Raw genomic sequence first — 22,054 nt, 5'->3', positions numbered from 1 at the left:
AAAACAGTTTCAACTTAGTCAACTAACTTTATTAAACCAAAACGGTTGACTAGAGGGCATTAAGTAAAAAAACAATACAAAAACTTAACCGTAATCTTAATACTAGTTTACGACTTTTTCTTTTCTTCTGTGAACTTATCACACTTGTTTTGAGCGTCTTCTTTAGTCTCTGTGGGTTTGGGGGGTTTTGCAGGGGAGTCTACGTGTTCCACTGTTACTTCTTCAAACGTATCTTCTAGTTCCCAGTCCTTGAGGGGCACTTCAGTCAGTTTGTAGAACTTGCCGTGTTTGCCGATGCCTGTAAGTGTAATTTTTTTTTAGTTATAGTAGCACTGATTTCTCTTTATTTGATTTTGGTCGCTTAGTGATTTCTTGCAATAAGCTGACGCTTAAGACATTATGATCTGCCGTTCCTCCGTGGTTGAGGATTCCGGGAGAAGCTCGTTTCCACCTTCGGCCTGATCATCACTTACCATCAAGTGAGATACAGGCCAAGAGCTTCCTCGTTGTGGATAAAAAAAATCTCGTTTTTTTATGCCGCAAAAGGCAGGTTTTTGTCTGTAATTACACCTGATGTTAAGCGTAAATCTACAAGTCTAGATGTGGGATGCGGGTAACGCAGGACCGGTCATTGTGGAAATCCTTGGGGGAGGCCTTTGTCCAGCAGTGGACGTCATTTAGCTGAAAGCAACGAACAAACAGCTCTAGAGCGGTAAATTATCTTCCCAGTAAATGCCTCTTCGCTCTCGCCTTTAAGAGGGTTCGGGAAAGATATCAGCAGGCAGTGAGTCTAGCTATTCACATTAAAACTCAAATTAAATGTTTATATTATTTGACGAAAAAAGGCCCTAGACCATAGTTCTTAAGAACATTACCTCCTTGGAACTTCTTGACGCCCTGGTTGATGTCATCTATGGCGTTTCCCAACAGGCTGGTCATGACGGCCTCGTCTCGCATGCTCTCCTCACTATTGGGGTTGAGTTGCGAGTTGACTGCGGCTAATTTGTCCATTATGAGCGCGCTTTGTGGAAACTTCGAGAGAGATTTGGCCAGTTTTATTGATTCGCCTAATGCTGTAAGAGGTAAAATATTTGTTATAGTCTACTCGTGTGAAAATATGTGCTCATAACTAAGACAAGTACATTTATTTACAAAGTTAATTAAATAAGAGAAGTGGGTTCTGGGGAAAATTCCCAGGGGCATGGCCCTATGCCACCCGCCGCGTCGCAGGTTGCGGATAGCGAATCGGTCTCCAGATATGGAGGCTAGCTGCTTTGGCAGTCGCGGACAATTGGGCGATCTATCTCGAGGGGTGCTGGGAAATACTCGTGGCGAGGATTTTTCTATAAAAAGGCACTAAACCCAATGACGGAGGATGACAGTGGCGAGCAGGAGCCGCCACTCAAATCAAAGCTCTGACCCGGGGAGACCTACCTCGTTAGCCCTGGAACGGCAATTGGTCTAGGAGATACATACTCCGAAATTAAAGTAACCGCTGCCTTGTGGAAAGATGTTGGTTCATCAAAGGCTAGGGCGTCACCCCGATATCCTGATGTGTAGTGCCTTGGGAAAGCACTGCACTATTCTCCCAACTACTAAAAATGAGAATGAGTACTAATAATGAGAATTTTTTGCCTTGCGAACCGGTTAGCACCCGGCGCTTGCAGGTACCCGGGCCTGCAAGTGAGAAATTGGTTACCGAAGACTGTAAGAGGGTGGGTACCCAGGCCCCCTTACCAGTAAATGCTACTGGTCTAAAAGAAAGCCACAAGGAGCTAGTACAGCAAGTCTTCCACCCTGGCCTATTCCTGGCCAGACCCAGAAGTGTATCCCTGAGCTCCATAGCAGATACTCAAAGCCAGATTACCATCTCCAACAATGAGGATACCGAATCCGAAAACTCGAATCCCCCCAAGTGGCAGAGAGTTCCAGTGCTACACAATGCCAAAAAAAGAAAAGCGGTTTCTTCACCATCGCCAGAAAGAATTATAGTCACAAATCAATTCAGCTCGCTTCCTGTAGACCCAGAGGAAAATAACGAAAGTGAAAACCCTCCCAAGATCTCGAAACCACCTCCTATAATCCTTTATGGAATTGAAGATCTCTCTAAGCTCACTGAGCTACTAGAAAATGTTGCCAGCAAAACCGACTTTATATACAAAATAATTAACAAAAACCAACTTCGCTTGAATTGTGCTGATGTAGAAGTATATAAATCCATATTAAATGTTATCCGAGAGAAAGGACTCATTGGACACACATTCAACAGAAAAGACACCAGACCTTTTAGAGTTGTTATTAAGAATCTTCATCACTCAACGCCTATTAGCAGTATAATAGAAGCTCTTGAAGAAACAGGGAACACAGTTATTGGAGAGATAATAAATGCAAAATATGGACCTGAAAAGAAACCCACCTCCACATTTTTTGCTACTCTGCAACAAAACCCCAACAACGAAGCCGTTAGGAGCATCAAATACATTAATCATCAATCAGTTGTCATAGAACAACCACGAAAACGAAACACAATTATTCAGTGCCAAAAATGCCAGCAATATGGACACTCCAAAAACTATTGTATGCGACCATACCGCTGCGTAAAGTGTGCCCAAGGACATAGAACAGCAGACTGTCCTAAAACCGATCGGAATACTCCTGCAAAATGCGCCCTATGCTTTGGTGCACATCCAGCCAACTTCAAGGGTTGCGAGGTATACAAGGAAATACTATCCAGGAAGTCAAACAAACAGGCACACATAAAGGCTAGAGGAAGAATAATACAATCGGAAAACACAGATAACCAGCAAGTGTTAGTAAATCGGACACTTGGTGCTAAAACCGACAGAAAGCAAAAAACACAACCTCAAGAACTAACAGACAGCAACAGAAATGAGAGAGTAAGTTACGCAGATGCATTGAGAAGGAATAAGAACGAAGAAACAACAACATCAAATAAAATCGAAGAAATGCTCCTCAAACAAGCAGAAAAGTTTGACATCATATTACAACAAATGAGCACGTTAATTAACCTCATAACAACCTTGGTAGCTAAAATTTCACAATGACTTCGTTAAAGATGGCTGCGTGGAACCTAGACGGGCTATCTCCAAACTTAGCTGAGGTAGAGGTTCTTTTACATTCACACAACATAGACATCTTACTGGTGTCTGAATCCCACTTAACTGATAAAAGTAGTATCCGTATACAGAATTATAACATTTACACTACAAACCATCCAGACGGCACAGCACATGCAGGTGCTGCCCTAATTATAAAGTCAAATATTAAACATTATGAATTGCCACAATTTAAAAAACCACATATACAAGCAGCATCGGTTGCAGTAGATGACCAGGATGGAACATTTAATGTGGCAGCCATATACTGCCCCCCCAAACATACTATAAAGGAAGAGCTTTATAATGAACTGTTCAACACACTTGGAAAGCGCTTTATAGCTGGTGGTGACTGGAATGCAAAACATGTACACTGGGCCTCTAGACTCACCAGCACGAGAGGAAGAGAGCTCAAGAAATCTATAGACAAGAACAACTTGACTGTAATCTCGCCCACTGAACCGACCAATTGGCCGACTGACCCTAATCGCCTTCCTGACGTCATAGACTTCTTCATCGTCAAAGGGCTATCAAGATTCTCTCATGACATACAAACTTGTTTGGACTCTAACACTAATCACGTTCCGGTAATCCTGACTATCGGCAATACAGTTCTAAACATAGAACATAAAGCAAAACTCTACAACAAGCGTACCGACTGGAACTCTTATCGGGAATTGGTTCACGAAAAACTGGATATGAAAATAGATCTGAAAACCAAATCAGATGTTGATAATGCTGTTCGTAAAATAACATCAGTCATTCAGGAATGTTGTTGGTTATCCACGCCTGAAGATTCAAACAGACATCCACAGAGTAAAACGTACTCTGATTTGATAAGGCAGAAGATACTTGAAAAAAGAAGGCTACGTCGAGTATGGCACACTAGTAGACATCCAAGCGACAAAAAGAAGTTGAACAGAGCCATTCGAGAACTTAAGACACTCATAAAAGACGCTAACGATGCTGCACTGGATAAGTACTTGGAGGGCCTGTCAGCCACGAAAACGACCAATTATTCACTATGGAAAGCATGCAAAAACATTGATAAACCAAAACATCAAAAACCACCTTTACGAACAAGTGACGGTCAGTGGATAAGAACGACTCAGGATAAAGCGGAAACCTTCGCTAAACATCTCAGCCGAGTGTTCACGCCAAATGACGCTGTAATGAACATGGATGAAACTGAAATCGCATCAGTACTGAATCAAGATTTCCAACTTGATCTACCCCTGAGACTGGTGACACCAAGAGAAATACATAGAAACCTTAGGTCGCTCAAAAACAATAAAGCTCCGGGGTATGACCTCATAGACAAAAAGGTCCTACAAGAGTCCCCTCGTAAAGTGGCTGTGTACCTAACAATGGTATTTAACGCCATAATAAGGATTGGATACTTCCCAGACCTGTGGAAGGTATCGAGTATCATAATGATCCATAAACCTGGGAAACCTATTCACGAAGTCACATCATACAGACCAATCAGCCTCTTGCCGATAATGTCAAAGCTACTTGAAAAGTCTATACTTCAAAGAATGATGAAAGTGATAACGAAAAGATCAATAATCCCGGAACATCAATTTGGCTTCAGAGAAGAACACGCAACTATTGAACAGGTACATAGAGTGTGCAGAGTAATCAGATCTTCAATGGAGAAAAAAGAATACTGCTCATCTGTGTTTCTTGATATCCAACAAGCCTTCGATCGAGTCTGGCACAAAGGCCTATTGTGTAAGATCAAATCAATATTGCCACACACATTCTACGGAATCCTGGAATCGTATTTGTCTGACAGAATCTTTCAAGTGAATGAGAATGACTGCACCTCCAACTTCTATCAAATATCGGCAGGAGTCCCCCAGGGTTCTGTATTGGGACCAATCCTATACACCCTGTACACATACGACCTACCGCAGAGCCCAGAAGTCACCGTCGCAACCTTCGCTGATGACACGGCTTTACTGACATCCTCCAAATGTCCTATCGAAGCTTCTCGAATCCTGCAAAACATCCTGAATGAAGTTCAAAAATGGCTGGCCAAATGGAGAATAGCAGTCAGTGCATCCAAATCGGTGCACATAACCTTTACCCTCCGTAAAGGAGACTGTCCTGCAGTTACCCTAAACGGCGTCCAATTACCACACCAAGAAACTGTAAGATACCTGGGCATGTACTTGGACCGTAGACTTACGTGGAGTAAACATGTAAAAACCAAACGAGACGAAATTAATCTAAAATACAAGGGTCTCTATTGGCTGCTGGGGCGCAATTCAAAACTATGTTTGGATAACAAGCTGCTCATATACAAAATGATTCTGAAGCCCATTTGGACCTACGGCATCCAGTTGTGGGGCTCTGCAAGTGCCTCTAACATCATGATAATTCAGAGAGTGCAAAACTACATCCTGAAACAAATATCGAATGCACCATGGTTTATAAGAACAACAGAGCTGCACGAGTTATTGAACGTGCCTATGGTGAAGCAAGAGATAGACACCCATGGAAACAGCTACAAGCTAAGACTGTCAAAGCACCCGAACCAGTTGGCTGGGCAGCTCACTATCCCAGAAACCATACGGCGGCTTAAGAAGCGGCGGGATATCTTCGACAATGAATTAGTCTGAAAATAAACCTGAGATTAAGAAAAATAAAGGCCTGTTTCCGCTGGGAGCAGTGCTCTAAATGACGAAAAGAATCCACCCCATCTGCTTATAGTTTTTGAGGACTGATCGCATGATTAAACCATAAAACAAAAAAAAACAAAAAAAAAATAAGAGAAGTTACTGAAGTATTTTCAGGAAAGATTTTTTTATAAAACAAGGTTTGTGATTTTGTGTTACACACTTATTAAAAGTTAGAACCACTATAAAGAATCATAATTTAAAAATTAAAATCTCTGTTTTTAAATTGTTCTTAGCATGATATTATAAATTAGTTTTTTGATACAAAACAGTGTCAGCAGTAAAATATTCTAGTACCAACCTGTACCAGTAGCCGTGAGCTTAGACGCAAGTCCGAACTGGTGTGCCTCTGTCCCAGTAATCAGCTTGCCAGTGATCAGCAAGTCTAGCGCTCGTGACAGACCGATGAGTGCAGTCAGCTTCCTGCCACCAAACATGCCTTGGGGAACCCCTGTATAAAGAAATTTTGATGCTAAAATTTTTCTGCCATCTGTTACGTTATCTGCATGTGTTACATGTTTTGTGAAGTCATACTGTCAAAGATGGAATTAAATGGTAGATTCCATAAATTGTGATTGGGATTCTAGATAGAACCTGCAATATAGGGATGAAACGAAAAAGGCAAGACACAAGCCCACCACAGGACTCAACTCAAAAACGGCCAAAAACTCTAACTACGTTTGCGATACCAACATCAAATAGCTTTGAAGGACTACAGAATGAATCCAATGAAGATACAAATACGGATAATTCAAATAAAAAAAGGATGACGATCCCAAAACCCGAACCAATATTTGTAACAGGAGTAAATGACATTAAAGAACTCCATAAAATGTTAAAAGAAATCACAAACACAGACAAAAATTACACCCTTACGACTCTAAGAAATGGGCACACTGTAAAAATTCTACCAGGCGATATTGAAATGTACAAAATCATTAGAGAAACATTTATCAAACTTAATGTCAGTCACTATACATACCAGCTCAAACATGAAAAAGCATTCAGAGTAGTCCTTCGAGGACTCCATGCTACAGAAGACAAAGACATTATAAAAACCGAATTAAGGAATCTTGGACATTCTGTCAGAAACATCACCAATGTAATACACAATAAAACAAAAGACCCACTACCCCTATACTTTGTAGAACTGGAACCAAACTCAAATAACAAAGACATCTACTCAATAAAATCTATCAGTAACACCATCGTAAGATTCGAAGTTCCCTACAAAAGAAATGAAGTGGTACAGTGTAAACGATGCCAGAGATTTGGGCACACCAAAAATCTATGCCACAGGCCTCACCGCTGTGTTAAATGTGGCGATGATCACCCAACATCCTACTGCAAGAAAGAACCAAATACACCAGCAACATGTGTAAACTGCCAGGGAAGCCACCCTGCCAGCTATAAAGGCTGCACTAAATACAAGCAGTACAAATCGGAAATATTTGATAAAAATAGACCAAAAAATAAATCTGCGAATATTCAACCGAATAAAATAGAAATAACACCTAGAGAAACTGTTAGTAATACTAACATCAATCAAAAACCAAATGTAAACAAAACTTACACAGAACACGCCAAAAGCAGCTACGCTGATAAAGTGAAGGGTAATGCCCACAAAGAAAAAGACATGGAAGTACTGATGCAAAATATGTTCATAAAATTTGAAAATACGATCGAGAAAATGATCGACAAAATGATGGACCGTATGTTCGACTTAGTGTCCAAGCTAATTAAACCATGACTGCCATAAAAATATCCATTTGGAACGCCAACGGCTTGTCTGAAAGAAGACAAGAACTAGAATCCTACCTTCAAACTAACAATATAGACATAATGCTAATAGCCGAGACCCGCTTCACAGAAAGGAACTACATTAACTTCAAGGGCTATAGCTCTTACCTAACCAACCATCCTTCTGGAAATTCCCATGGAGGTACCGCAGTAATCATAAAAAGCAACATTAAACACCACGAAAGAGAACACTTCAGTGAGGATTTCCTCCAGGCGACGTCGGTGACGGTTGAGATGAAGACGGGACCCCTTGCAGTATCAGCAATATACTGTCCACCTAGGCATAGCATCAAGCATGAAGACTTCATCAAATTCTTCGATACACTCGGCCTACGCTTTATTGCAGGTGGAGACTGGAACGCCAAACACACGGCATGGGGCTCCCGCATGATACTCCCTCGTGGGCGACAGCTTTACATGGCTTTGATGAAAGAACAGATCCAGTGGCTCTCAGGCGGGCAACCAACTTATTGGCCGGCGGATACAAACAAAGTCCCTGATCTCCTGGACTTTTTTGTAATGAGAGGCATATCCAGAAACTACGCTACCGTTGAAAGCGTGGCTGATCTATCTTCTGACCACTCACCTGTTATCATAAGTATCAGTGGTAACTTCGCACTCAACGTGAGTCCTCCGGGATTGTACAATGGATCGACAGACTGGGATCAATTCAGAGAAAACCTAGACACAAACTTAAACCTCAATGTCCCGTTAAAGTCACTCAAGGACATTGAAGAAGGCGTAGAGCAATTGAATGTCAAAATCCAACAAGCAGCCTGGAACTCAACACAATATAACACCAAAGAAATGCACCACAAAAAGCCTTACAACAACCTAATTAGAGATAAAATTAAGGAAAGAAGACGCCTAAGAAAAATCTGGCAGACAACACGATGTCCGGACGATAAGAGGAACTTCAATCATTGCTCCAGGAAGGTTACTGAGCTGATCTCGGTGGCTGAGAATGAGTCCTTGCAAATTTATCTAAAAAATCTTACCCCGGATAGCAGCACGGACTACTCGCTCTGGAAGGCAACCAAGACACTGAATCGCCCGATAAAATCGTCTCCCCCCATAAAACTACCCAATGGGGAATGGGCCCGTAGTGACCAAGAAAAGGCCAATGCGTTTGCGGAACATCTGACTAACGTCTTCAAACCGAATCCACCGACTAACTACTCCAGGAGCGAAACTGAGATGGACACGTACCTCGAGTCTTGCAATCAGCTCTCCCTGCCAATTCGACATGTGTCGCCGAGAGAAATACAGCACATAATTAAAGACCTAAAGCCAAACAAAGCGCCAGGTTATGACCTCATCACTGGCAGGGTATTGAAGGAGCTGCCTAGAAGGGCAATCATGCTAATAACATATATATTCAACGCCATCTTGAGAACTGGACTCTACCCGGGCCAATGGAAGATTGCTCAAATTATCATGATTCTCAAACCCGGTAAGCCCCCAAACGCTACATCTTCCTACAGACCTATTAGTCTTCTACCGCTGCTGTCGAAGTTATTCGAAAAAATTGTATTGAAACGAATGAAGCCCCACATCAGTGATCTGATACCTGAACACCAATTTGGCTTCCGGGAAAGACACTCCACTACTGAACAGGTCCACAGAACCATAAACATCATCTCAGAAGCACTAGAAAAGAAACGATACTGCTCAGCTGCGTTCTTGGACATAAGTCAAGCCTTCGACAAGGTCTGGCATAAAGGGCTCTTGTACAAACTGAAACAGAACCTCCCATGCCCGTTCTACGAAATACTTAGGTCGTATTTGGGAGACAGATGCTTTGAAGTCAGATCTGGAGACTCTTGTTCTGCCCTATGCAACATAGCGTCCGGTATACCCCAGGGTAGTGTCTTGGGGCCTGTGCTGTACCTATTGTTTACCGCAGACCTGCCAACAACTGCAAATACATTCACAGGAACCTTTGCTGACGACACGGTAACAATGGCAACACACGACGATCCAGTCACGGCCTCACTCTATCTCCAGGAAAGCCTGACGGAAATGGAGAAATGGTACCATTCATGGCGTATTAAAGCGAACGGAGAAAAATCTGTGCATGTAACCTTCACTCTCAGAAGAAACTCCTGCCCACCGGTCAAACTTAATGGTATCCAAATACCTCAGGCTGAGGACGTTAGGTATCTGGGCTTGCACCTGGACCGCAGGCTAACCTGGAGAAAGCATATATGGACAAAGAGGAAGCACCTAGATGCCAAACTAAGAAACATGATGTGGCTTGTCGGAGGCCAGTCACAGCTGAACACCAGTAGCAAAATGATGGTCTACAAAACCATCCTTAAACCTATCTGGACCTACGGGATACAGCTGTGGGGAACAGCTGCCAACTCCAATCTCGACATAATCGAGCGCTTTCAGACAAAAGCCATACGTTTGATTTACCAAATCCCATGGTATATCAGCAACAAGCTCATCTATCAGGACTTGCCATTGCCCACAGTCAGAGAGGAAATAAAGAGCCACACACTCCGCTACAAGGATAGACTTTCAAATCATCCAAACTCTTCAGTACAACAACTCATGACCATTGAAGGCTTCCTATTCAGCAGACTGCAAAGAGCTAGTGTCAGGGGTCTCCTTAGTAGATTCCAGGACAGTTGAGAAACCATGACCACTGAGGGCAACTGAGTCACTGGACTCCACCCTACCCATGACAAAGAACAGTGCAAACGGACACAGGAGTGGATTATTGTAGTTCCCTACAGATTGCCGCTGGGACCACGGATATAAAAGAAAAAAAAAAAAAAAAAAAAATAGGGATGATAACAGTATTATAATGCTAGATTTAATCATTATTCTGCCTGTATGTGTTACATTATTTTGGGAAGTCATACTGTCAACAATGGAATTAAATGGGAGATTTTCTATCAAGCATTTCCATAAATTGTGATTGGGATACTAGCTAGACCCTGCAATACAGGGATGATGACAGTATTATAATGCTAGATTTAATCATTATTCTGCCAGTATGTGTTAGATTATTTTGGGAAGTCATACTGTCAACAATGGAATTATAATATAATATAATATAAATATATAATATAATATAAATATATAATATAAATATATAATATAATATAATATAATATAAATCTTTGGACAATTTCACACAGCGCCAGCTAGCCCCAAAGTAAGCAACTTAATGCTTGTGTTATGGGTGCTAGCTTAACGGATATACTACTTATATACTTTTTTTTTTTTTAAATACATACATATTATACATAGTCACACCCAGACCCGTCACAGAAATTAAAATTCATCATTTCAATTTCTGCCCGGCCGGGAATCGAACCCTGGACCTCTCGGCATAGTAGTCCGTTCTGAACCACTACACCAAACGGCCGACTATATGGCTAATTAAATGAAAAAAATATATAAATGACTAATTAAATGGGAGATTTTCTATCAAGCATTTCCATAAATTGTGATTGGGATACTAGCTAGACCCTGCAATACAGGGATGATGACAGTAATATAATGCTAGATTTAATCATTATTCTGCCAGTATGTGTTAGATTATTTTGGGAAGTCATACTGTCAAAGATGGAATTAAATGGGAGATTTTATATCAAGCATTTCCATAATTTGTGATTGGGATTCTAGCTAGACTCTGCAGTACAGGGATGTTAACAGTATTATTATAATGCTAGATTTAATCATTTCTGCCAGTATATGTTAGATTATTTTGAATAAGAATAAGTCTGTAAGCTCACTTTCATTTTAATTAAATAAATAAATATGAATTTAATATTTATAATGTTCATTACATGTCAAATTTTCAATACATTTTCTTATTAATACTAAGAAGTAATACTGTCAAAGATGGAATTAAATGGGAGATTTCCTATCAAGCATTTCCATAAATTGTGATTGGGATTCTAGCTAGACCCTGCAATACATAATCATCCCTGTATTTAATATTTAATCAGGTTTTTAGTTCACATATTTTGTTTTTAGTTTTGGCTCAAAATAAATTTAAAAATAACTGTCTTCATACCAAATCTCCTGCCCAGGCATCCCAGCACAGCAGTGTCTTCAACAACACGCAGATCACATGCTAATGCCAGCTCGAAGCCCTCGGCTACTGCATACCCAGACACTGCTGCTATGGTCACTTTGTCACAGAGTGGGCGGCGTAAGAGACGCGACTGTAAATGCAGAGAATAGACGTTGAATGATTGCAGTAATTATAAACTTAATATGAACTTGACTTGAGAATGAAAAGTATAAAAGAAAATTTTAAAATTTTACACCAATAAAATTATTGTATGCTTAATTCTTTTTAATGCAAAATTTCATGAATTTGTGTATAAATATTCTGGATGGATTAAAATTGCTTAAAGTTAAGGACAAGGGCAACTAAATCTAAGGAATAGACCTTTTATTAAGCATAATACTTACTGCTGCATCTTTAACATTATTGTACCCTTTCTCCCCAATCTCGTCTATATCAAAACCGGAGCAGAAGGAGCCTCCTTCTCCATTGAACACCAGGACTTTAGCCGATTCATCTTTATCAAAGGCTTCGATTGCAGCAGTCATTTCACGGAGAGTTACCTCATCTAAACTGTTCCTCGTGTGCTGACGGTCAATGTTTAGAGTGGTAATGGCTCCAAACTTTTCTATTACGATATCTGAAAAATATAAAAAAGAAAATAGACATTCTACACTGCGTGTACATTGATATCAACCTATTAATGAGAAAAGAATCTTATTTCTGAGAAGAAGGGATGAAATTTAATAAATTGTACTGACAAAACAGATAAATAAATATTTTATGGTCAAACTACGTAGGTACTTAATTATTTACAGTACAAAATCTACATTATGCTTTCTGATGCAGTATTCATATAAACACCATAATTTCTACTTTGTTTGATGACGAAAAGTAATAAGGCTTAAGTAATAATCAGCCAATACGTAATGTAAAACGAATTATCATAGTAATTTGAAGGTAAATAAATAAGAAAACAAAAATAACCTTACTTTTCTTTACTTCATCCTCATCGTCCTTATCTTTCTTTTTCTCCACTTCTTTTGAGCAATAGCGTACATTATTACTCCTAACTAACGACAAATTGCTAGCAGAAACTAATCTTCTGAAAACGCTTCTCATTTTTGCGAAAACCGGAAAAATAAAATGAAAAATTGAAAAGCAAGACTGACAGAGCAGACAGCTGAGGAAATGTCAAAATTTGGTAGGGATACCAATGCATTACCAATCATTTTACCATCATTTATGTATTATCCCAAAAACAGGGCCCCTTCACGGTAATACAATCTATACAGTATTCCAACTCGGTCATATTTTTCAAATAAATGTCAACAGCCGCGCGGTACGTCACGGTATGACAACATGCGATAGGGCTGCCCACCTGCAGACCCTATTTTCATTACATCTGCCTACTAATAATTTCTATCTAATTTTGTGATTGTAATTTTTAATTTTATTTTGAAAAACAAAATACTTCGTGAATGAAATAGGATAAAAATGCATGTTGTTTTGTGATTAGTAGATTTCATTTGAAAAATATATTTGTAATGATATATGATTTAGTAACAAATCTTATAAACCGACCGCAAAATGTATGCGTCTCGACTGAGGCGTACAAAATGCTTGATTATTATACAGGGTGTTAGGTAAATGTGTTTATAAGCCGACACTAGCCCATGTTAACATGTGCATATAAATGGTATGGTGAAGTCAGAAAATTGATATCATCATTTTATTAATTTGAATTTTATTACAAATCTGATTTTATAAATTTTATTTTGTATGGAAATTTAAAAAAAATATAATGATATCACTGACTTCACCATACTATTTATATGCATATGTTGACATGGGCTAGTGTCGGCTTATAAACCCATTTACCTAACACCCTGTATAAATAGGTACTTATAATTATTTTTATAAAAAAAGAGCGCTTACTGTTTAAAAACAACACATCGTCCGTTTATTGCAGTGGCACATTCGCGACACCCCCGACTTTTGCATGTCGAGCGTATACCGAGATTTGAATTTCGAAGGAATTCTCGCGTTTCGTCCGTTTATATGAAGTTACAATACTGTATGATAATATTACCGTGGCCCCTTCGTCAAGTTGATTTATCATATCAAGTCCTTTCTATTACTAGCGCTACTTTGAAAATGTTTGTGAATTGCAAATTTAAATTTTCATAATCTAAATTACTTTCAAAAAAAATTTATAAAAAAAATATTGACATTTTGTTTTAATATAAAGTTCTCCAAAGTGGATATTTTCCCTTAAATTTTGCAAAAACTTTTAAGCTGGTAACATTGAATTTTTTTTATTTTTGGTTAGACGAAGACAAGGAAATTAGGAGATATACAGCATTTAAATTATGTTAATGGAAAGCTTTCAAAGCTATTTTATATAAAATTATTCTTAAGACATAACTGCAGATCGATAATTTATACTTTACTATTTGGAATTGTTTGTTAATTATGCAAATAAACAACAGTGTTTTATTTCAATTATCATTATCAATCAATCAATATTATTTTCAAATAGTGCAACACCTTATTTTAAATGTCAAAATAAATAAAAATCATCCTTCTCCGATTTTCTGGACAAATTCTCATAGGACACGTGTACTTGCTTCTAATTTGTGTTTAATTTCATCACCAACATAAATATTGCGCTCATCAAGCCGAAAGAGTCACCACCAAAGTGGTTTCGGGTGTTGAGACTTAGTGTTTTGTGGATGTTAGTGTGTCTGTAGAGCTATTGTGTTTTTGTAGGAAAACCAACAAAAATGTCTGAGTTTAAGGACTGGTACAGGAATGTGCCGTTTTTTACGCGTACTTGGTTAACTTTGACGATAGTTTTTAGCCTTATCGGCCGGTTTGGACTTGTTAACCCCTATTACTTGTTGCTCGACTTCTACCCCTTCGTGTTTGAGTGCCAGGTAAGTGCTGATGTCATAATAAAATTTATATCTTATCAACTTTTTTGTAATTAGGTAAATCGGAACCAAGAAATCAATCTCTAGATCAATCAAAGCAATTTGTTTACATCTTGTTTTTAGCATTCTAGTGGTACCTATAGATTCTTACAGCCAAAAGTATCCTTAGGTAGCTAATTAATTGCTTTTGTAATTCTAGAATAGATTCTAAATGTTAAAAAGAATACACACATATTGTTTTTATTCTCTTATTATAGTATGAATATTTTGTTACTTTCTGTAAATAGCATTTCTTTCTATATGCAGAACTGAGAGAATCATGTTTTCTTAGTGCTAAAAGTGCATAAAGAATTTGACTTTTAGGTATTACAGAGTAAAAGGATACCAGGGTATTATTTGTCATATTCCTCATGAAAATTAATATTGTAGTACTATTTGTATGATATAAATTAATAAACTCACTTATTTTCTGTAAATAGGCTCGCAATGAGCACTTTTATTTACATATCCCAAACCTAGCACTGCTCCCGATGCAGCAATAATATGGTGCAGCACTAAGAAGAAGCAGTGCAATAACTCAATCACGATGTTTCATTGTCTCTTCATAAACCCTAAAACTTTCCAGATATGGAGGCCGCTAACCGCAGCGTTCTACTACCCCATCGGTCCAGGCACCGGTTTCCATTTCCTGATCAACTGCTACTTCCTGTACACATACTCGCAGCGGCTGGAGACCGGAATGTTCCAGGGCAAGCCTGCAGACTACTTGTACATGCTCCTTTTCAACTGGGTGTGCTGCGTTATTATTGGACTGATGATTAATGTGCCGGTAAGTTCTAACTGTAATGGTATTCATTACAACTGTTTACTTGTGTTGTGGCTTTCTTTAATTTTTTTAAACTTCTCACTGTAAAAATATGTAAGTTCCTGATAGCAATGTTTAAATGAGATATGTTTAACATTACTTTTTCTCTATTTCATTGTTTATCTGATACCAAAAACTAGTCAATGGAAGAGTGAAGGAATAGATTGTTTATGTGTGTACTTGTCTGTTAATTATATCTGACACTCTTAGGCTGTTAATCTCATTTTAACTTTAATAAACGTCATAAATCTGTGAAATTTCGTACAAAAAACACCAGTTATTGTTATAGTTAAGTTTAAAGTTGGTGCAACTCAGCCTTAATGTTTAGCTTGAGTATCAATACATCTAAACCTACCTCTCCAGCTTTCGAATATGAACCTTATTAACAATATCCTTAATTCATTCATTTCATACAAAATCCTTAATCTTTCCAGTTGATCATGGACCCGCTAGTCCTGTCCGTGCTGTACGTGTGGTGCCAGCTGAACAAGGACGTAGTTGTGTCGTTCTGGTTCGGCACCCGCTTCAAGGCGATGTATCTGCCCTGGGTGTTGCTAGCGTTCAACATGATCCTTAGCGGAGGGTGAGGCTTTTTATATCCTTAGAATAGAATTAGGGTTGCCAGGTATCAACCCTAATTGTTGGTGACATGTTTTCCTTTTTACAGTCTTTTCCGGCCAAATATTGGCTAGTCCGGCCGTCCGGCTTGTTAGGGTTTTTATGTGGCTGCCGCGCCAGGCGAAAAAGTCGACCTACAGAATAATATCAAGCGCACGCATCAGGATGTAAGGCAACTGATTATAGTACTCACTCGTAAGCTATGACACTAATGTCCGGCTTTTAGGGTAAAATATCCGGCCGAATGAAGCACAGACTCCGGCTTTTGTGTTTTTGGACCTAATAGAATAGCATAAAATTGTTTATTGCATAAAACATGGTATACTTATACCGGTTAAGATTTATAGTCTAGTGAAATGTGGCGTAAACTCTATAAATTACACTCAAGGAAACAAACATTTTTCGACGTTATAAAGAGTGGTCGTTAGATGGAGTGACACAGTAAAGCATATAAAAAAAAACAAGGGAAACTTACAAAGTCTAGAAAGTTTGACGTTTTAATGAGTTTGTTTGTTTTGTTGTTTGTAAGTTTACTCGATTTAACGAAATCGAGTAACATTATAAAGAGTTTACACTGTATTCTATCCCTATTTAGGTTAATGTCGGATAAAATATGTTTCTATTTCAATATTAGTGTGTATTAACAGTAAGCAATGACCAATATGGAGTAAATTAATTAACGTAATTAAATTACGACAGAATGCGTTTGTTGTACAATTTCAAAGCTCTTATCTGGTTCACAAATGTAGAACAACTGGTTATCTACTGAAATATGAGTCACTGGGACATTAAAGTTATAATTAAAGAATTAATGACTTGGCACTACTTATAAAGTAAAACCATTTTTGCTATATTATGGTGCGCCCAGTCTGGACGCAACATTAGACAAACTTTATGTTAGAGAATAGATGATGGTATGTCAAGCTAAAACACTGGGCTCTTATATACTTGTAACAGGGTTGGTTTTGCTACAAAAATGTATAGTCTGATGTGCTGTTATCTGCACATTTCGTGTACTAGAACTGAAAAAATTGTGGCTTGCTGTCATAATAAGCCTAAAGTTGCCTAAAGTCATAGCATAAGCGGTAACAACGTGACTTCGGCGGAAATCATTGGGGACGTCACTATGTGGGCCGTAATATCCCAGACATGGCCGTTTTAACAAAAAAAAACTCAGTAAAACTAACATTTTATTTTTACAAGTAGGCTTTTAAAAAACACACGTCCCAGTAATAATCCTACCACTGCTTCAGGACAATAAATGGGCCAGTGCTGAGACGAAGTAGCGCAAGAAAGTCACTATAGTCACTAATTACAATAAGAAGAAATCACATCCTCTATAAATTGTTTCTTTTCCAGTGGTGCAATGGAGCTGGTGGGCATTCTCATCGGTCACCTCTCGTTCTTCCTGCAGTTCAAATACCCGCAAGAATTCGGCGGCCCTGCTATCTTGACTCCACCTGCTTTCTTGTAAGTATTTATTCTGTATTATTGACCAGCCCACATACTTAAACTAAGCTGTTACATAAGCTTTCGTGATGCAAAGCGATTTCTTTTTGGGATTATGGATAAATTGCTGTTCGCACAATCATGCTAAAATTAAGAATTCCAAAGAAAAAAAAATAGCAACTAAAGCAACACTGAAAAAAATACTAAAAGAATATCTTGTCTGAAAATTAAACCTAAAGTTCTAAAAATGCTATTTGCTCAGCATAATGTGGTACTCTTGGATTGCACCAAGACGACTAGCAGAGAGAGAGGCAAAGAGTTAATAAAACACATTCTTTGACTCTGTAGAGTAAAGCTTTATTAAAACTCAAGTTTATATAAATTAAAATAAATAAATAAATGTCTAATATGTATCAGATAGCTGTAAGCTAACACGAGAAACTAGGGAATTCAGGGAAAATTATACATTTACCCATATTTTTTACCAGGAAAAGGATGTTCCCCGACTCCCGATTCGTGGGAGGCTTCGGCACCGCGCCCCAAGCGGTGGGCGGCGAGCGCGCGCGACCAGGCGACACCATGTTCGGCGGACACCACTGGGGTCGCGGGCAAGTCCTCGGCGGCAACTGAACGCATGGTCACCCTATTGTACCATAAAGTTATACCTAGCGGAATAGAGCAACGAGATGTCACTATAGTCCGGTCGCCGAGCACGTAGAATTTCGTCCAATGACCCCAAGCTGTGTGCGACGGGCGGCCGCAATGAGTGTGCGAGCGCGACAGCAACATAATTACGCGCGAGCGATAATGATGGGTAGCTTGCGGTCATTGGACGAAATTCTACGTGCTCGGCGACCGGGCTTTAGCAGCAACACTATGGTAAAAATGAGGTTCAGTGATTGATTTATTTAATAACTAGCTATCCGCCCGCGGCTTCGCCCGCGTGGAATTTTGTCTGTCACAGAAAAACTTTATCGCGCGCGTCCCTGTTTCAAAAACCGGGATAAAAACTATCCTATGTTCTTTCCCGGGACTCAAACTATCTCTATGCCAAATTTCATCAAAATCGGTTGCGAGGTTTAAGCGGGAAAGCGTAACAGACAGACAGACAGACAGAGTTACTTTCGCATTTATAATATTAGTTGGGATTTACAAAACAGTGAAATAATCCTGAAAAATGACACACAAATGATCCTAAAATCGGTTTCGTTTGACAGCTCGTGGTTGTTGCTCTATTCCGAAGAATTAACTTTATGTATTATACAGACCACAGCACGTCAAGGTAAACTGTGGCATCTATGTAGTGGGAATAGATGCTATTTCACAACAAAATTGAATAGTCTGTGCTGTAAACGGTATTCGATGTTCGAACGGAGGTTCTATATGAAGATGGTTTTTATTTAGGAAAGATTTTGCATTTTAGTAATCTTTAATTTTGTTTTATAAGGATGGCATGGCATGTTTTTGTATGCAGTTATATTTAAATTTGCTTCGAAAGGTCAAGAATAACAATCATTTGCTATGGTTTTTGGGTATTCAAAAATGTAAAAAACTATAATTTTACTATCATGGCTCTAAGCTTTGGTTTTATTCAAAAGTATAGAACTACATACTTTATATTCAACCTCCACTTTAGATGTAATAATAAATTGATGTTATATTTATGACGAATGGATGTCTTAAAATGTATGAAGGTGTTTTGAAATTAGGTGAAAACGAATGTTTTGGAAAACTGTGGGTAATTTGTAGTTATAACTGGCTGTTTTTAATAAAAGTAATGAACTCTGTATAACTTATATTTTTCAATATTTGACGTCATAACTATAATTACGTAATTATCAACTGAGGTTTTTAGTTTAATTAATCAACAGTTCTATATTTAGCGATAGTAATGAAGTATTTATTTTTCCGAACAATATTTAACTCAAAATGATGTTATAATATACCTACATAAATATGTACTTTTATATCAGTTTCGGAATGTCTGACATAAAACATCACCCTGTATAACTAATATCACCAGGGACGGCTCATAGATTGTAAGCAGAAATATTTAACCTGCCATGGCATAGCAGGTGATTGTGATAGATATTATAAAGCTGACAGACTGCGTGTGCGCATATTTTTAGGGCATCGGACAAGGCAGCTGCTATAATCGAGTCGTAAAGTAGTACAGACGTCGACACATCAAACTAAACCTTATGGCGTTAGTTGTAAAGTGCTATTTTCAAATAACATAGTTTGATTCGTTAGGTCATAGGTGTGCGAGTCTGGTCACTTACTACAAGCAGTGCCTGTTGAAATCAATGCTGTATTAAAGCATTTACTCAGAAAAAATACTTTGTATAACATAATAAATCCAAAAATATTAATAAGGATTGAAACATCTAGCATACACTTTTTGTGATCATCTTTGTAGAAATCAACTGGAATAACCGAAATTAGAATAAAAAGTTATTGTCTCTAGAGCAAACTTATTTTTTAACTTTCATCAGTCTCACTTGTGTACATAATGTGGAAGATATCTTTGTATGAAATTGTTTTAACAATAAAAATTGTATAATGTATTTTTGTTATCACTCATTCACCCAAATCAGATTTAGGTCAATCAATACCCGTTTACACATCTTACAACCCGGACGAGTTAACTGCGTACCTGGCAGCCGTGACGTCACATCGACGCTCGGGCACGGACGGGGCAAACGCGAGGTGTGCGGGTGAGTGTGAGGGAGAAATTTGCATTCCAGCGAGGTGTGCAGTTAGCTCGATGAGTTGTAGATTACATTTAGATTATTCGTTTATCTATTTGAGTCCAAATCCATTGAAGTACAAGCGTTATTGTTCACATTGGTGTTATTTCGTAGAACCTCCATCTGTTTCTCTGAAAACAACTTCGCAATCTCCATCATTAGTTCTGCTTGTATTACAGGTGGAAACGATTTATAAGTTTCTGCATAACTACGAAATAATTGGTCTATGGCGGTGATGGGAAGATGTTTTTTGAGATATTGTAGTATTTGTTGATTAATTTCTTCGTTTTTGGCGTTGTCTGTTTCCAACTTTTGTGTGCTCTGTTGTACAGGGTCTGGTTTATTTAGTTGATATGGTGGTGAAGGAGGTACTATGTAGACTGGTGAAGACATTCTCGTGCTGTAAGGATTCTGGTTTTGACACGAAGTTGACACAGATGTGTATAATAATGACGCTGGAACGTATACTGGAGACTTGGCTCCGTATGTTGGTGATGGTGACCTTACAGCGTATACTGGTGTCGTTGCTACATATGTGGGTGACGCTTTAGTTGTGGACGATTGCGCTTCATTATTCTGGTTTTGGTATGAAGGTGACGTTGTAGCGTAAACTGGAGACGTTGTTCCGTATGTTGGTGACGTTGGAGCGTATACTGGTGACGTTGCTACATATGTAATTGGTGACGCTTTAGTTGTGGACGATTGCGCTTCATTATTCTGGTTTTGGTATGAAGGTGACGTTGTAGCGTAAACTGGAGACGTTGTTCCGTATGTTGGTGACGTTGGAGCGTATACTGGTGACGTTGCTACATATGTTGGTGACACTTTAGTTGTGGACGATTGCGCTTCATTATTTTGGTTTTGGTATGAAGGTGACGTTGTAACGTAAACTGGAGACGTTGTTCCGTATGTTGGTGACGTTGGAGCGTATACTGGTGACATTGCTACATATGTTGGTGACGCTTTAGTTGTGGACGATTGCGCTTCATTATTCTGGTTTTGGTATGAAGGTGACGTTGTAACGTAAACTGGAGATGTTGTTCCGTATGTTGGTGACGTTGGAGCGTATACTGGTGACATTGCTACATATGTTGGTGACGCTTTAGTTGTGGACGATTGCGTTTCATTATTCTGGTTTTGGTATGAAGGTGACATTGTAGCGTAAACTGGAGACGTTGCTCCGTATGTTGGTGACGTTGGAGCGTATACTGGTGACATTGCTACATATGTTGGTGACGCTTTAGTTGTGGACGATTGCGCTTCATTATTCTGGTTTTGGTATGAAGGTGACGTTGTAACGTAAACTGGAGACGTTGTTCCGTATGTTGGTGACGTTGGAGCGTATACTGGTGACGTTGCTACATATGTTGGTGACGCTTTAGTTGTGGACGATTGCGCTTCATTATTCTGGTTTTGGTATGGAGGTGATGTTGGAGCGTAAACTGGAGACGTTGCTCCGTATGTTGGTGACGTTGGAGCGTATACTGGTGACATTGCTACATATGTTGGTGACGCTTTAGTTGTGGACGATTGCGCTTCATTATTCTGGTTTTGGTATGAAGGTGACGTTGGAGTGTAAACTGGAGACGTTGCTAAATGTGGTGGTGTCGTTGGTGAGTATCGTGGTGACGCTGGTGCATAATATACTGGTGACGATGGTGCATATACTGGTGACTCTTTAGTTGTGGACGATTGATCTGCTGCATTATTCTGGTTTTGATGTGGCGGTGTCGTGGGTGAGTATCCTGGTGACATTGATACGTATATTGGTGAAGCTGGATTAATTTTCCGTTTTTTAGCTTT

General features: G+C 39.0%; 2 protein-coding genes across 2 annotated transcripts; one reads left to right on the top strand and one right to left on the bottom strand.

The window, feature by feature from the left end:
- Window positions 1-13: 13 nt before the first annotated feature.
- Window positions 14-12,819, bottom strand: LOC135082748 (probable enoyl-CoA hydratase). Its single transcript, XM_063977515.1, has 6 exons — window positions 12,626-12,819; window positions 12,041-12,273; window positions 11,637-11,787; window positions 6,102-6,251; window positions 876-1,073; window positions 14-298 (listed from the first exon to the last, which is right to left on the bottom strand). The coding sequence occupies exons 1-6, from the start codon at window positions 12,753-12,755 to the stop codon at window positions 108-110; spliced, it is 1,053 nt and encodes a 350-aa protein (XP_063833585.1). The 5' UTR covers window positions 12,756-12,819; the 3' UTR covers window positions 14-107.
- A 1,367-nt stretch (window positions 12,820-14,186) lies between these two features.
- On the top strand, window positions 14,187-20,068 carry LOC135082751 (derlin-1). The gene is made up of 5 exons (XM_063977519.1): window positions 14,187-14,572; window positions 15,195-15,398; window positions 15,869-16,017; window positions 17,412-17,522; window positions 17,990-20,068. Exons 1-5 carry the CDS (start codon window positions 14,420-14,422, stop codon window positions 18,129-18,131), a joined length of 759 nt encoding a protein of 252 aa, XP_063833589.1. The 5' UTR covers window positions 14,187-14,419; the 3' UTR covers window positions 18,132-20,068.
- The last annotated feature ends 1,986 nt before the right edge of the window (window positions 20,069-22,054 follow it).

The sequence above is a fragment of the Ostrinia nubilalis genome, chromosome 22 (assembly GCF_963855985.1).
Source record: "Ostrinia nubilalis chromosome 22, ilOstNubi1.1, whole genome shotgun sequence".
NCBI classification, from domain to species: Eukaryota; Metazoa; Arthropoda; class Insecta; order Lepidoptera; family Crambidae; genus Ostrinia; species Ostrinia nubilalis.
The sequence above is the reverse complement of the archived record's forward strand: the minus strand, read 5'-3'. Positions and strand labels throughout refer to the sequence as shown.

What these genes read in the sequence shown, in the direction of transcription:
- LOC135082748 (XM_063977515.1), bottom strand. Translation starts at nt 12,755, where the DNA reads ATGAGAAGCGTTTTCAGAAGATTAGTTTCTGCTAGCAATTTGTCGTTA. An exon ending in GCTCACGGCTACTGGTACAG is followed by an intron (nt 1,074 to 6,101) that starts GTTGGTACTAGA and finishes TACCTCTTACAG; the next exon opens with CATTAGGCGAATCAATAAAA. An exon ending in CGTCAAGAAGTTCCAAGGAG is followed by an intron (nt 299 to 875) that starts GTAATGTTCTTA and finishes TTACACTTACAG; the next exon opens with GCATCGGCAAACACGGCAAG.
- LOC135082751 (XM_063977519.1), top strand. Translation starts at nt 14,420, where the DNA reads ATGTCTGAGTTTAAGGACTGGTACAGGAATGTGCCGTTTTTTACGCGT. An exon ending in CCTTCGTGTTTGAGTGCCAG is followed by an intron (nt 14,573 to 15,194) that starts GTAAGTGCTGAT and finishes AAAACTTTCCAG; the next exon opens with ATATGGAGGCCGCTAACCGC. An exon ending in GACTGATGATTAATGTGCCG is followed by an intron (nt 15,399 to 15,868) that starts GTAAGTTCTAAC and finishes TAATCTTTCCAG; the next exon opens with TTGATCATGGACCCGCTAGT.